The following is a 13,115-nucleotide window of genomic DNA, read 5'->3' on the forward strand; positions in this document are numbered from 1 at the left end:
TACAGAACATGACAGAAATAATTAACACCACCTTGTTTTCATTAAATACATAAATAGTCAGCACCCAGATCAAGTGACTGTGGAAGGTGCTGCACCAGTGTTCAGGGCAGTGGCAGAGACAAAATCTCCCCCTCCAACCTTTCTCTGGTATGAAAGACAGAGCTACTCGACAGCAGGCTCCTTCAGTCCATATTGACAGGTTTCAGAGTAGCAGCCGTGTTAGTCTGTATTCACAAAAAGAAAAGGAGTACTTGTGGCACCTTAGAGACTAACCAATTTATTTGAGCATAAGCTTTCGTGAGCTACAGCTCACTTCATCGGATGCATTCAATTGGTTAGTCTCCAAGGTCCCACTAGTACTCCTTTTCTTTTTGTCAATCCATATTGTGCTCCCAATACAGGGCGGGAGGGTCCCATGTAGCAGTGAATCCTTTTGTCAGGCTACACTGCCTCCCTTCCCCCTACTCCTGTAGTCTATCTGCTTGTAAGGAGGAATTGCACCCACATTTTTATGAATTGTGTCTTCTCTTCAGGGTCAAAGAGGACTACTGGGCCCCAGGGGCACACCCGGTCCCCCAGGACAACCTGTACGTATAGCATAAAGAGTAAGGTATTTTAAACATGCAATTTCCAGTAAAAAATAATTCCGACCAGTGTTGCCTCTATTTTTGTTCTTGTTGCAGGGTGTTGCAGGTGTTGATGGCCCCCCAGGTCCAAAAGGAAACTTGGTAGGTACATAATTAGGGAAATAAACAGAGGTTTGGGATTGTCAAAATCCTTCCCCTTCCCTACCCCGTCACTGTTTAATCTAAAATTCAGATTCCTCTTGTTGTTGTATTGAAAAGAACAGCCTTGTGTATCATCTACTCAAACCTAAATTCTGCCCTCATTTAACCTCCTGTAGCCCCCAGACTCCAGCTCTCAGGGTGGAATTAGCCCCACATTAATAAAATGTTGATGATATAAATGAACTTGAAAATCAGACTAGAGAGACGGTTAGTTGGTAAATTTAAAAGATGGAAAACACAGAGATGTGCCTGTATTACTTTAGGCCTGACAATGAAGATTTGTAACACAGAAGCCCAAACCTAATGCCTCTGTATTTTTTGCATGGTAGGGTCCTCAAGGGGAACCAGGACCTCCTGGTCAACAAGGAATCCCAGGTCCACAAGTAAGTGTTCAGTAACCCACAGGTTATACCACATTCCTTTAAACAAATGTTTAATGAATACAGATTAGCATAAGGTTAGCTTTTCATATGCAGGACTGATAAAGCATGAAGGATTTTATAAATAATGCTGAAAATGTGCATAGTGCAGTGGGAGCAGAATTTTAAAGCAAGCTTGCAGAGGGCTTTTTCATTTGCAAGAAAAATGACTCATTCAGTGTTCCTGGAATGCCAGCAGGAAGGGCCACACCTGTAGGAGGGTTCTGAATAGGATCCTGTTACAGACTTGATGCCAGAAGAGTAGCCTGTGCAAAAAGCTCACACAAAGCTTCTTATCTAACTGGTTTAATCCCCCCCCACCCCCGACCCCCACACTTATATTTGCTGCTATGTTTAAACAGATTAATGAGGGCTCTTTAATAGGGAAAATGTATGTATATTGTTATCCCTGATTTCTCACACACTGGCTTCTTTCTAATAGGGGCTTCCTGGTCCACAAGGTCCTATTGGAGCTCCTGGTGAAAAAGTACGTTATAATGTTATTCTGGTATTTCATAATCAGTGTATCCATGTAACAGCCTCTGGTGAAGTAGTTAAGAGCTTTGCTTTATGTTTAGATATTAGACACCTACGATCTCAAACATAGCAGAATTCCCTAAAAGCACCAAGTAAAATAATGAATAATGTGGGCCTAACTCTCTTCGCATTTACACCATTTTTTTTCACCAGTGTAACTTTCTGAATTTATTCTTGATTCATGCTGAAGGTACTAGGATCAGAATTTGGCCCATAGCACTAAACTGTTCATGATTAAATTCAAATAGACTCAGACTGCTGGGCTATAAAAAAAAAAAGACAGTTTTTCAATTTAAATGTATTTTCTATAAAATTAAATTCTCTTTCATCTCCTATACTTTTAAAATATCTACCTCTTTCTTTAAACTGCGGGCCTGATTCTGCTCTCATTTACACTGATGGTATATTGGCATAACTCTGGAGTTACACTGGAGTAATTTTGGTATAATTTAGATCAGAATAAGGCCCTATTTGTTTATCCTTGTGTTTCCTGAGCAGTAACATTCTGCTACAAGTTCTAATTATGTCCATTTCAAATTTCACACTCCTAGTAATTTTCTCCTTTCCTCTTTTAGATCCCTGATTGATTCCACTCTGGTTTCCCTCTCATTCGTGGTTTAATATCTTCCTAGTGTTCTAGTATTTCACTTCTTAGTGGAAAGGATTGAAGGGGATTTCAGGAAACAATACACAGACTTCCTACCTGCCTGTCTTCCCCAGAATGTTATTCTTGGAAGATGGCTGTGTCCACAACATATTCATTCCACAATCCATCACGAACGCATAGCACACCTTTCAGCAGTCAGAGGTTCGGGGCCACACAGCATGGTCTCTGCCACTTTATCTTGATATGTTTCTTTCAGATAATGTGACCATTTTTCTGTTTCTGAAGTGCCAAGTACAGGTCAGCTATGTGAAGTAAAAAAGCTTTTTTCCCCTCCACTGAGTTGTATATATTTATTGTAGAAACAATCATGCCATCTACATTTGAGCAAAATTCCCACTGTAGTCGATGGGAGTTTTGCATGAGAAAGAATCGCAAAAACTGGCCTTGCATGCTCCTCTGTTCTTGCATGGAATCACTCGGATTTTAAGTCTTTTATCCCATAGTCGTTCATACTTTGTCCCTGATATCTATATCAGATAGCTTAGAGGTGTAAACTAATTGTATTTTGTATATGCAACACCTACAATTAAATATATTGTTTATGGGTTTTTCACAACAGTGATTCACTTAGGGGATGGTTCACTAGCCATTATAATAGAGATTACAAGGATAAATAGGCTGAAAAGGTGTGAAGTAGTTTGTTTGTTTCCTACCTATCCATATACGTACCTTATTTTTTGAGTTTTCTTGGCTTGGTAGTCTTTTCTGTTTTTGAGTTTAATATTAACGCAAATGATCTGGCAAACCAGCTTGTTAGCTTTGTTACATTGTAACTTACTGCTAGGTAGAAATGTTATATTTGTTCATGGGTTAAAAAAGGGAAGGTAGATATCCCAAAGTTAATGAAATTTCTTAAATAAATGTACTGTAGCAGTGACAGATGTCACATTTCATATTAAAAAATCCAACCTTCGATCTTCATCGTTATTTCCACTAGTTTCTCCCTACAAAATAGAAACCATCTTGCACCCGCCCAGCATTATATACATTTCTATGGGCTACATACCCTCCCAAAATGTCAGAGAGACAAGAGTTGAGTTGATATGGAATGTGTTACATTTCAGCTGTAGTCAACCAATTTTTTAAAAAATCACACCTTAAAGACATAACCTTGCATTTGGAATAGAGTGGAGTCAGACCACCACAAAGGCAGAAATTCTACTGGAGCTCCCTAGAATGCAAGATAACTTTGTTCACTGCTACACCTCTTCAAGGAGTACAGCATACTCCAGCCAGTGTCCTAGGCCCACTCAATGTGCTGGTGAGGAGTGGAAAGAACAGGGCCATGCCCTGCCTCATTCCCACTCCTTTGGGATCTCTTTTACCCATGTGGAAGCACAGAGATTGTAATGCCAAGCACAAGAATTACAACTATAAGTGGCCTTGTGTGGGGCCTGTACAGGAAGATGACTTCAGTAAATTAAACACTTACATGCATAAGGCTTTATATGCTGGATAGACTTCAGAGTATATTGGCTTGTGCAGTATAAACTTCATGAGCTGAAGGAAGCACGCTCTCCTCTCTCAGGTGGCCATAGGCATCCCTATGCAAAAATAAGTTTGACATCCTGAGACTACACACTCTCTGTTGCTCCAGTCCGTGTAGTGCTTACACACTCAACATGGACCGAGAGTCATCTTAGAAACACCATATCTGTAAGTTCCATAATTGTCCCTGAGTATCTCAGAATAATAGCCCCAATTGGGCCTACTGGGAGGGGTTTCAGACCAAGGACTCTGGACTTGGTTGTGCCAGAAGAGAGGAATGGCACTTGGAGAGAAGGAAGAATGCAGGCCACTCAGGAAATTAACTTTTATATGAAATGTCTGCAGGAGTCTACTCTCCTAGAAACTTTTCTGTGTACAAATTGCCTTGCACAAGTGAATTGTATAAGAAGAGGTTCTGGCAAGTAAAATATTAAAAGGAAGTTTTTCCACCCAAACCTGCCCCCATAGAATGATTCCCCTTTCCAGAGTCATCTCTAAAGTTTTCCATGTGAAACTCACCAACATCTAAAGTTTTCTCCTCCTAAAACATACTGGCATCTAAAATTTTCCCTGCTTACGTTACATGTTGGCATCTCTGATATTGGAGGACCAAGCAGTGACATTTGAAATATTGATAGAAACCTTTCTCTCTGACACTGAAAGCTTTCCCGGTCCAAACCCAGTCAGCATTATTTGTCTATGCTCAAACCCAGTCACATCAAAATTTTCCCCCATCTAAACCTGCTAATATAGGTTTCCCTCACAAAAGTTTCATAACAAAATTTTAGGTGCTCTCTCTTTTAGGATCAGGCTCACACTAATAGATCCAGATTTTCTTTAAAAGTTTGCGTTGATTTGAGGCAATATATTTAGCACAGCCAATCCATCAAGATTACTCATTCTCGAGGGCCCAGTCCTGAAAAGGAACTCATGGGTAACTCTGCTCACATGGGCAGTCCAAGTGGTTAGCTGCGAGAAAAGTTTCTCAGAGGTATAAGTGTATGAGGGATGTAAAAAATAGCAGCAATCATATTGCTGCCAGCATACCAGAATATACCCAGATGACTAATTTGAAACCTAGCAATCTTAGGTCAGTGTCTTGCACTAATACAGGAATGCCTGTTTGATCTCTTGCTTCCTCTTTGGTAAACCTATGTACTGAGAGTGGGCACACCCACAGACTGGGCATGGACAGGACAAAGACCATAAGGACACTGATGATTTTGTAGGAGTTGCAGTTGATGAATGCTGTGATGCCATGATGGTACTAAATAAGAAAAAATGTCCAATAAAAAGGATGCATTTGTCATTATCCAGCTAATGTAAATTGCCCTGGGTGATGATGACTTGGATGTTACTAATTTTAATTTGGTCTGTTGATGTTCATTACAGGTTGACTCACATAGGTTTTGATAATGCATTTGTGATTAAAGTATCATTTTGTTTTGTTTGGGCTACATATTCTTGAAACTCTTGGGAACGAATGTTGCCAATTTGCTTTGCTGCTCTTACGTGGTGTAGACATAGACATGGTGGTTGGAGACTAGGACCCAACCTGGGTGGTTTTTTTTTGGTATAATAAAATTTCTAGTTATATAACATGGATTTTTGGTTGACGGACAGACATCAAACACATCTCTTGTGACTCTTTGAAGATCATCAGCTAACCTTTCATTTCCAAAAAGTCACATTCTGTCCTGCCATGCACACAGCTTACCCTCTAAATGTAGCTTTGTTTTTGTGTTTGAAACAGTTCAAACCAATGAACAGCCAGTTCTCACCCCTGGGTTCTGTGACTCACCTACATCATTCAAATTGTTCTTGCTTTGCAACTTTAGATGCTAAGGCCTCTGGCCTCCTCTTGATTATGGTTGATATCCTGGCCCCTTTAAGTCAAAGGGAGTGTGCTATTGACTTCAGCGGGGCCAGGATTTCACCCTTTGTCATTTTCTGTTCTTTGGATATTACTTTGTATAGTGAACAATACATCATATTTCTCCACTTTTTTCTTCCATGTCTTTGTGTATACATTTTAGGGGTGATTGATATGTGCAACAGTTACATTCTCTCCATCATAACTGGGATGGTCCATTTCTAAATGTAACTTTTGCCTTGTTTTTCCTCCTTGTGCCCTTAATTTCTCATCTGCCCAATGATACTTTGTGAAAAACAGTGCATTTTTCAAATGGCCTCTAGTCAATCATCTTCTCTCTTACAACCCAAATAAACATATTTTTACATCTTTCTAATTTGCATATTCATTGTATTTGGAGACATTTTCAAAAAGAAAAGTTGGTAAAAATGATGGTGAATCTGAAAACTGATGCTGAATGTACTTTGATGCTGACGTTTTTCACACAATTCTGTAAAAGAACATTATTTTCTGGATGTTATTTTTTCTCATTTCATCACCTCAGTTTAACTGGGAAACAACATGTTATTCCTTCTCCCTCATCTGTCCTTTCTATTTAATTTCCTTCCCAGGTGCCTGTGCTTTTGTTTAGTTTTTCTCATTCATGCTATAGCAGCTGCTTACTACTCTCTGATCTAACTTCAGACAGCACTGTTTTGATGATTAACATGGTTATAGGAATCTCACACTTTCTGAGGTAAAAGGCAACTTAGTTTAACATTACAAATGGATATTTCTGAGGTACTGGTGGTAGTCAGGTGGAGCAAGTATTTCAGTATCCAACTATATCTAGTTGAAATATTTAAAGCCAGAAGAGAATCCAAAAGGAAATACTTTTTTCACACAATGCATAATTAGTTTGTGGAACTCATTGCCACAGTATGTTGCTGAGCCCAACAACTTGGAAAGATTCAAAGAAGGATTGGCTGTTTATGTGGATAACAAAAATATTCAGTCATAATATTGATAACACAAATTTTGAAAGGGAGATAAAACCTCATGCGTCAGGCCTTAAGTCTCTAACTATCAGGAATAGATTATCTGGTATCTGTCCTCTGAGGGATTTCTTGCTCCTTCCTTCTTCAGGGACAGGATACTGGACTAGATGGACCATGGGTCTGATGCCATATGGCAATTTCTCTGCTCCTTTCTCATTTGCACTAGTGAGCACTGAGAGTAACTTTTTTGAAGTCATTGGAATTGTTATGGATTTACACTGGTGTAACTGAGATCAGAATCTAAGTCTCTGGATCTAGCTTTTGGAACACTCTCAACTTTTATTTTTTCCCATCACTTTGTATGCTTTAACATATTTCTTTTTGTTCATAGTTAATTTATTTGTTGTAACCTATTTTAGCTTGAGCAACCTATTTGTTAATATTATTCCTAAAATGTATCCTTTTTGTTGTGTTTAGGGACCACAGGGCAAACCTGGCCTTCCCGGACTTGCTGGTTCTGATGGGCCTTCTGTAAGTAATATAGTATTTTGTCCTCTGAATGTCTACATTCTGTTCAAAATCAGTATGCAGTTTTGGGTCACTGCATGCAATGTACTGCATTACAAGAAGAAAAGAAGCAGTGCTCTTAGTTGGGAACAAACTTGTAAAACCTGTGTATACCTCTGTATTATTTGAACTTGAGGCATTATTAAAGTTAGGGGGCTGCTAACATTTGCTGAAGCCCTTTTAAAAATGTGGACCTTGATAATCAATTATGCTTGTAACATGTGCCAATAGCCGGGGAGACATACAGTGGATCAAATCCACTGTCTCATTTATGTCAATGTGGCAGTGTAAATGGGGGATAGAGTATGTACCTATGGCCACCAGGAAATGCTCTTGATTAAGGGATTTTCTCAGCTGGCATAAAGCTGGTTACACCTTACTTCCTCACAGCTCCTGATCAGGGCATATCAAGGGAGTGGACCCCACTCTTTCAGGTTCTTCATGGGGGCAGGATTACCAGAATAAGAATCTTCTGAACATTAGGAAACTCATCTTCATGTAAGCGCTTACCCCCATGAGTTACTGAACTGACATGAGCAGCTCTACTAAACTCAGTGAACACCCAACAAAGATTCTTACTTGAATAAAATTACTTACATTACTGTTCAAAATCACGCCCTAAACCTAGTAACTATAAAACCAGTACGCCTAATGACAGATGAGAGAGAGAAAAAGAGAGCTTTCTTGTATCAAAATGTTTATGTTTTTACCTCCAGTAAGGGCCACTTAATTGTAGGCAGCACAATTCCTTATACTGTCCCCCTCAGTCCTTTCCCCACTATGCCATTTTCTCATATAATAATCTTTCCCCCTTTCCTAGGTCAAATTCCAAGCAAAACTCTCAATGACCTCAACAGGAATTTTGCAAGGTTAAGAACTATAGACGTTGTCCCAGGGGCATTAAACTAGAAAAAATGAACGTATTATGGATACAGAACTGCATCCATGATCGTCAATCTCCCTTTTGCCTGCTATTGCAGCACATCCATACAGACTGTTGGCAATGCATATTATAGCATCGTTGGAGATTCCAGTTAGACTTGAATCTTTGTCCACTTGTGCAAGTTCTTCTGGCTTCTGAAAACTCTCAGCCCTTACAAACATCACTGGTATTTGAAAACCTGCATTTTGTTACACATAAAAATCAGAAATAAAGACAAATGCAGTGAAGAATGAATAAGCACACGTAGTGTTTGCATGTGTATGTGTGTGCCCGTGCTTGTGCATGAACCACTGCCTGCACCCCACCATCTGCCTGACAGTCATCTCCCTACCTTGTGTATGGGTTTGTTTGGTAGAAAGGTAGGGCAGGCAGGTTAAGTCGCTGAAACTCTTGGTAAGCATCACCCCGACAGAGGTAGCATTATAGAATCACAGACTTTCCATGCAGGGTAAGTAGTTATAACTTCGCGCACAATAAGATCATCTGCTTGAATATTAGTTCAGATTTTCAAACCAAGATGCATTTGTTTGAGTAAAACTGAAAAAAAAAATGTTAATGCTGTTTGAGATGAGCAAGACAATAAGTTGTTTCTACCTATCTGATATTCATCCTTCTAATCAATATTGTAGAATGCATATATATATCACTTACTTTTATCTATTTAAAATATGCTATTAATGAAAAGTGTGTGTATATATATATATATATATATATATATATATATATATATATATATATATATAATTAATAGCATATTTTAAATTCATATTATCAGCTAGAAAACTAAACATAAAAATCAGAAGTTTATCAGTTAAGGATTGGCAGGTATTTAAAAATCTGATATCAATTAACATACTGAAAACACTTTTTGAAAGTTAATACCACCAAGAAGCTAATATTTAAGAAGTGGCTACACGTACAGCAAAACTAAAGATTTACTATACCCTTCAAATAAGAGTGGATCTACACAAAGTAGAAAAAGTGTTACTTGTTGATTTCCTCAAACTGTAATCTGCCATTAACATTTTAAATTTCACTTTAGTGTAATTTTTGGTGACAGATCAAAAATAATCACTGTTGTCTCTCACTGGGAATGCAGTGAGGAATTATCCTTTCGAGTGATCTCCCTTTCTCTCTCTCACACACCCACAAAAGCTTAATTCTTGGGCTACATTTCTAGTGGGAGCTTTATATAACTATAATGATATAGAATTTAAACAGTAGCAGCCTGCACCCCTCAAAAAGTTTTATTTTAAAAGTAAGCAATGATTTAAAGGAAAAGCATTTAATTAATGCTATAAATGAGACTAGATCAATCTCATTATAGGCCTCTCAGACAACTCCTGTAACCTTTTTATATGGTTTAGGGATTTCTGCATGAAGTTGTATCATATAGGCTCTTTCAAAACACTAAAGTAATCAAATCAGAGTGTGTCTTAGATTAAAAGACTCCTGCAGTTGAAATATTAACTGGATGTGATCAAAATATTGCTTAATACATTCCCAATAATACAACTACTGTCCAGATTTCTCTTTGTTATGTAAACTAGTTATATATTAAAACAGTAAATCTATCCTCAAAATCAAAAGGTGTATTTTTCATGCTCTAATCCAGAAACAGGGCTGGATTTGGGGTCATCATGATGTTCAATTATTTAAAACCAATTTATTTGTATAATGAATTGTTTTTCATGAAGAGCATATTTTCCAAAAAATATTTATCTTTCTGTAATCAGGGTCATCCTGGCAAAGAGGGTCAGTCTGGAGAGAAAGGTGCTTTGGTAAGTTTCAAAACTTCCATAAACATGTGCCTATTCAATTTGTATTTATTTGTCTATTTAGTAAATTTGTCAACCATGTAATCTGTTGCTCTTACAGCTATTGGGATCATAAATGATAGAAAATGCATCACCCATTCACAGCATGTGTGTACTGACAACCATATTTATTGAGTGCCAATCTGTGAACTCCACAAGCAGTTTTACTTTAACAAGGCACTCTATTTATATTTATTCATGTCTACTCAGGATTTAATAAACTGTCACATGTTTCAGACAGATAACTTGCAACTTCTTTGAGTTTGCAGTTTTATAGTGTGTGCTACATGCTGAGACTATTGAGAGGCTCTGTGAGGGGGGTATAGCAAAACACACACAATCAATGGATTTTTCAGTCACTTGCAGCAAGCCAGTGGAAAATAATTTCTTCATTGTAGTGAAATATTTAAAGGGTTTGTAAAGTTCCCTGCCATGTTAAGGCCAGATTCTGAAACCCTTACTCATGCTGAATAACACACTACTTCCCGAGTAGTCCTACTGAAGACAACGGAGTAAAGTACTATACATTATAAATAGTATAAATCAGGGTATTAAAATCTGGTCCTTATGCTGCCATCTATTACATGTTTGGGGGCCTTTTTCTTTACTATGAGGCCAGGAAGTATTATGAAACAGGATGTACTATTAAAGTAGCAAAGGTTTATCTTCTCTTGATTTTATATTTGCAAAGGTATAGTGAAATAGATTTTAAAAAATCCTCAGGATACAATAAATGCCAAAAAATCCCCAGTCGGTATCAATTAAACGTTGACAAATTTTAAAAATCAGACCATGTTGACTTTGGGGAATTTTTAAGAGAGACCATGATTGATGGATTTATTACTCTGACAATACAAACACTGAAAAAAGGAGTCAGATTCGGCAAGATCTGTATATATGGGAATAGCAGCTGCCTATAGGAGAGTAGAGTATGGCACAGAATGTGAATTTGTGAGATTTTTTTTTAAATGATGGGGAAGGGTTAGTAGAGTGATATACTCTTATGTCTTTATCTCTAACACATAGCTTCTGCCCTGTACAGACATCATTAACACTGGTGTGTTCTCCTTATATTTTCAAAATTATCTTAATTTCAGATTATTTATGTTGTGAGTTGATGTTTTTAGCACGTTGCTTTCATATGAAATTCCCCAAAGTATAAATCCACAGCAAAACCATAAATAGATCCACAGTAAATTAGAAAAATGCTTTGATATGCCCACAAGTTTTCGTAGGGGCAGTCAGCCAGAAAAGCCTGTCTGTCCAGTATTATTCCAATGACTTCCTTTAGGCTACTTGTGGTACAGTTAAGGTAAGTGGATCGTACTTCGAAAACTATTTGTTAACTGACTAACATACAGAGTTTTTCTAATCCAATGTATTTTAGGGGCCTCCAGGTCCTCAGGGTCCAATTGGCTATCCTGGTCCTCGTGGTGTGAAGGTATGGTTCATTTAAAAAAAAATCTGAATATTTGAAACTTTCTGGTTATGTACAGTGAGGCATTTTCTCATTGTTTTCTACAGGGAGCTGATGGTGTCCGTGGTCTCAAGGGCTCCAAAGGTGAAAAGGTAAACATAGAATTGGACTTGCTTTTGTTTAAAAAAAAAAGCGTTTTTCTGTGTTCCGGTGAACAAAAGGGTCTCCTTTTTTCAGTGCTACATCTTTTATTTCCTTCTCCCAAGTACTGTTGTTCCCAGGCAGCAGTGGTTACTTTTCACCATCCACGGGGAATGTATCAGGCCTGAATCTCCACTGCCCTGCACCTTGCATAGCTATTTACATCTGTGTAAAATGTATGTAAAATTCTACCAGATCAGAGCAATAGCATTTTCCACCTACTTTGCACAGGTGTAACTGACTTACACACAAGGTGCAGGGCAGTGGAGAATTAGCCTTCCCTCTTTCCACCACTGACAACAGTAGATCCCTAGAAGCTTGTCACATCCAAGACACTTGTGACAATTATTACTTTCACGACTGTGATTCATACTATAGACTAGATTCTGTATTTCTTATATACCCAAACCTTCCATTGACTTCCAGACTTTCTGGTGTCTGAAATGCAGACAATAGACCAGATCCTTTGCTATGGCAAAGATGTGCACAGCATAAATAGGGAATATGTGTGCAAATGTGATTAAAACTCACAATGCATTCTCCCAAACCTCCTGCTGCTGCTATATGCAGGGCCATTTCCCCTTCATGAAGTTAGGTCACACTCAGGCTGCTGCAACCTCCATTAGCTTCTAGTGGCCCCTTGGGGCCAAAACCCCAGCCAGGGATTGTCATAGGGATATCCTAGCCCTACCCTCTTTCCTCAGTGTTATAACTGCAGGAAGTGAAGGAGTGGCATAAGAACCTCTGTGCTAACTCTATCCCACTGGAGACTCCTTGCACTGGGCTGATCCTTCTGGGGATGGATGCACAAGTTTTAGAGTCAGTCTGTCCCAGAACTGCGGTTCAAACAGCCATCTCACACAGGCATATCTGGCCTTATTGCTCTGTTACCACAGAGTGTACATTTATTTTTCAAGACTGAAGGTTCGCTCTTGACAACTGCCTTTGACATGAGTACTGGAGAACTGCCTGAAGGATCAAGCCCCTGAAAGGAGTTTCATGCTTTTGAAATTCTGCAGTGACAACACATTTTGTTCATTATAATAACTTTCTTCACTATACTACCAAGCTTTATATAAACATGAGCTATTATTCAAAATAAAGCAAACATGCAATGAGGATAAATAAATAACAGATTTTTCCATATTGATAAATAATGAGATAGCTGTATCTCCACAAATAAATAGATATAAAGATACACAGTGCTCAATAGTTCATTGTGTTCTTTGAATAGGACTTGGACAAGGTTTGGACATTAAAGACATCATGACATTAAAGACCTCCTAGCAGCCTCTATGATCCTAACAGTTGTTTGATGATAGCTGCTGTATGACCCAAAACATTAGTGCACACCTCAAAATTGACACTGATGTACCAAATACATAGAAACCCCTGAGATCACAGGACATGTTCTAGTGGAG

General features: G+C 38.3%; 1 protein-coding gene across 1 annotated transcript in view; it reads left to right on the forward strand.

Annotated features, from left to right (window-relative positions):
* COL11A1 (collagen type XI alpha 1 chain) overlaps nucleotides 1-13,115 on the forward strand; it is a 233,551-nt gene that overhangs the window by 102,162 nt on the left and 118,274 nt on the right. The window contains exons 21-28 of the mRNA XM_073356872.2: nucleotides 534-587; nucleotides 684-728; nucleotides 1,118-1,171; nucleotides 1,650-1,694; nucleotides 7,227-7,280; nucleotides 9,996-10,040; nucleotides 11,464-11,517; nucleotides 11,601-11,645. Coding sequence (XP_073212973.1) covers nucleotides 534-587; nucleotides 684-728; nucleotides 1,118-1,171; nucleotides 1,650-1,694; nucleotides 7,227-7,280; nucleotides 9,996-10,040; nucleotides 11,464-11,517; nucleotides 11,601-11,645 — 396 coding nt within the window. The remainder of the gene's footprint in view (nucleotides 1-533; nucleotides 588-683; nucleotides 729-1,117; nucleotides 1,172-1,649; nucleotides 1,695-7,226; nucleotides 7,281-9,995; nucleotides 10,041-11,463; nucleotides 11,518-11,600; nucleotides 11,646-13,115) is intronic.

Source organism: Lepidochelys kempii, chromosome 8 (assembly GCF_965140285.1).
Source record: "Lepidochelys kempii isolate rLepKem1 chromosome 8, rLepKem1.hap1, whole genome shotgun sequence".
Taxonomy (NCBI): Eukaryota; Metazoa; Chordata; order Testudines; family Cheloniidae; genus Lepidochelys; species Lepidochelys kempii.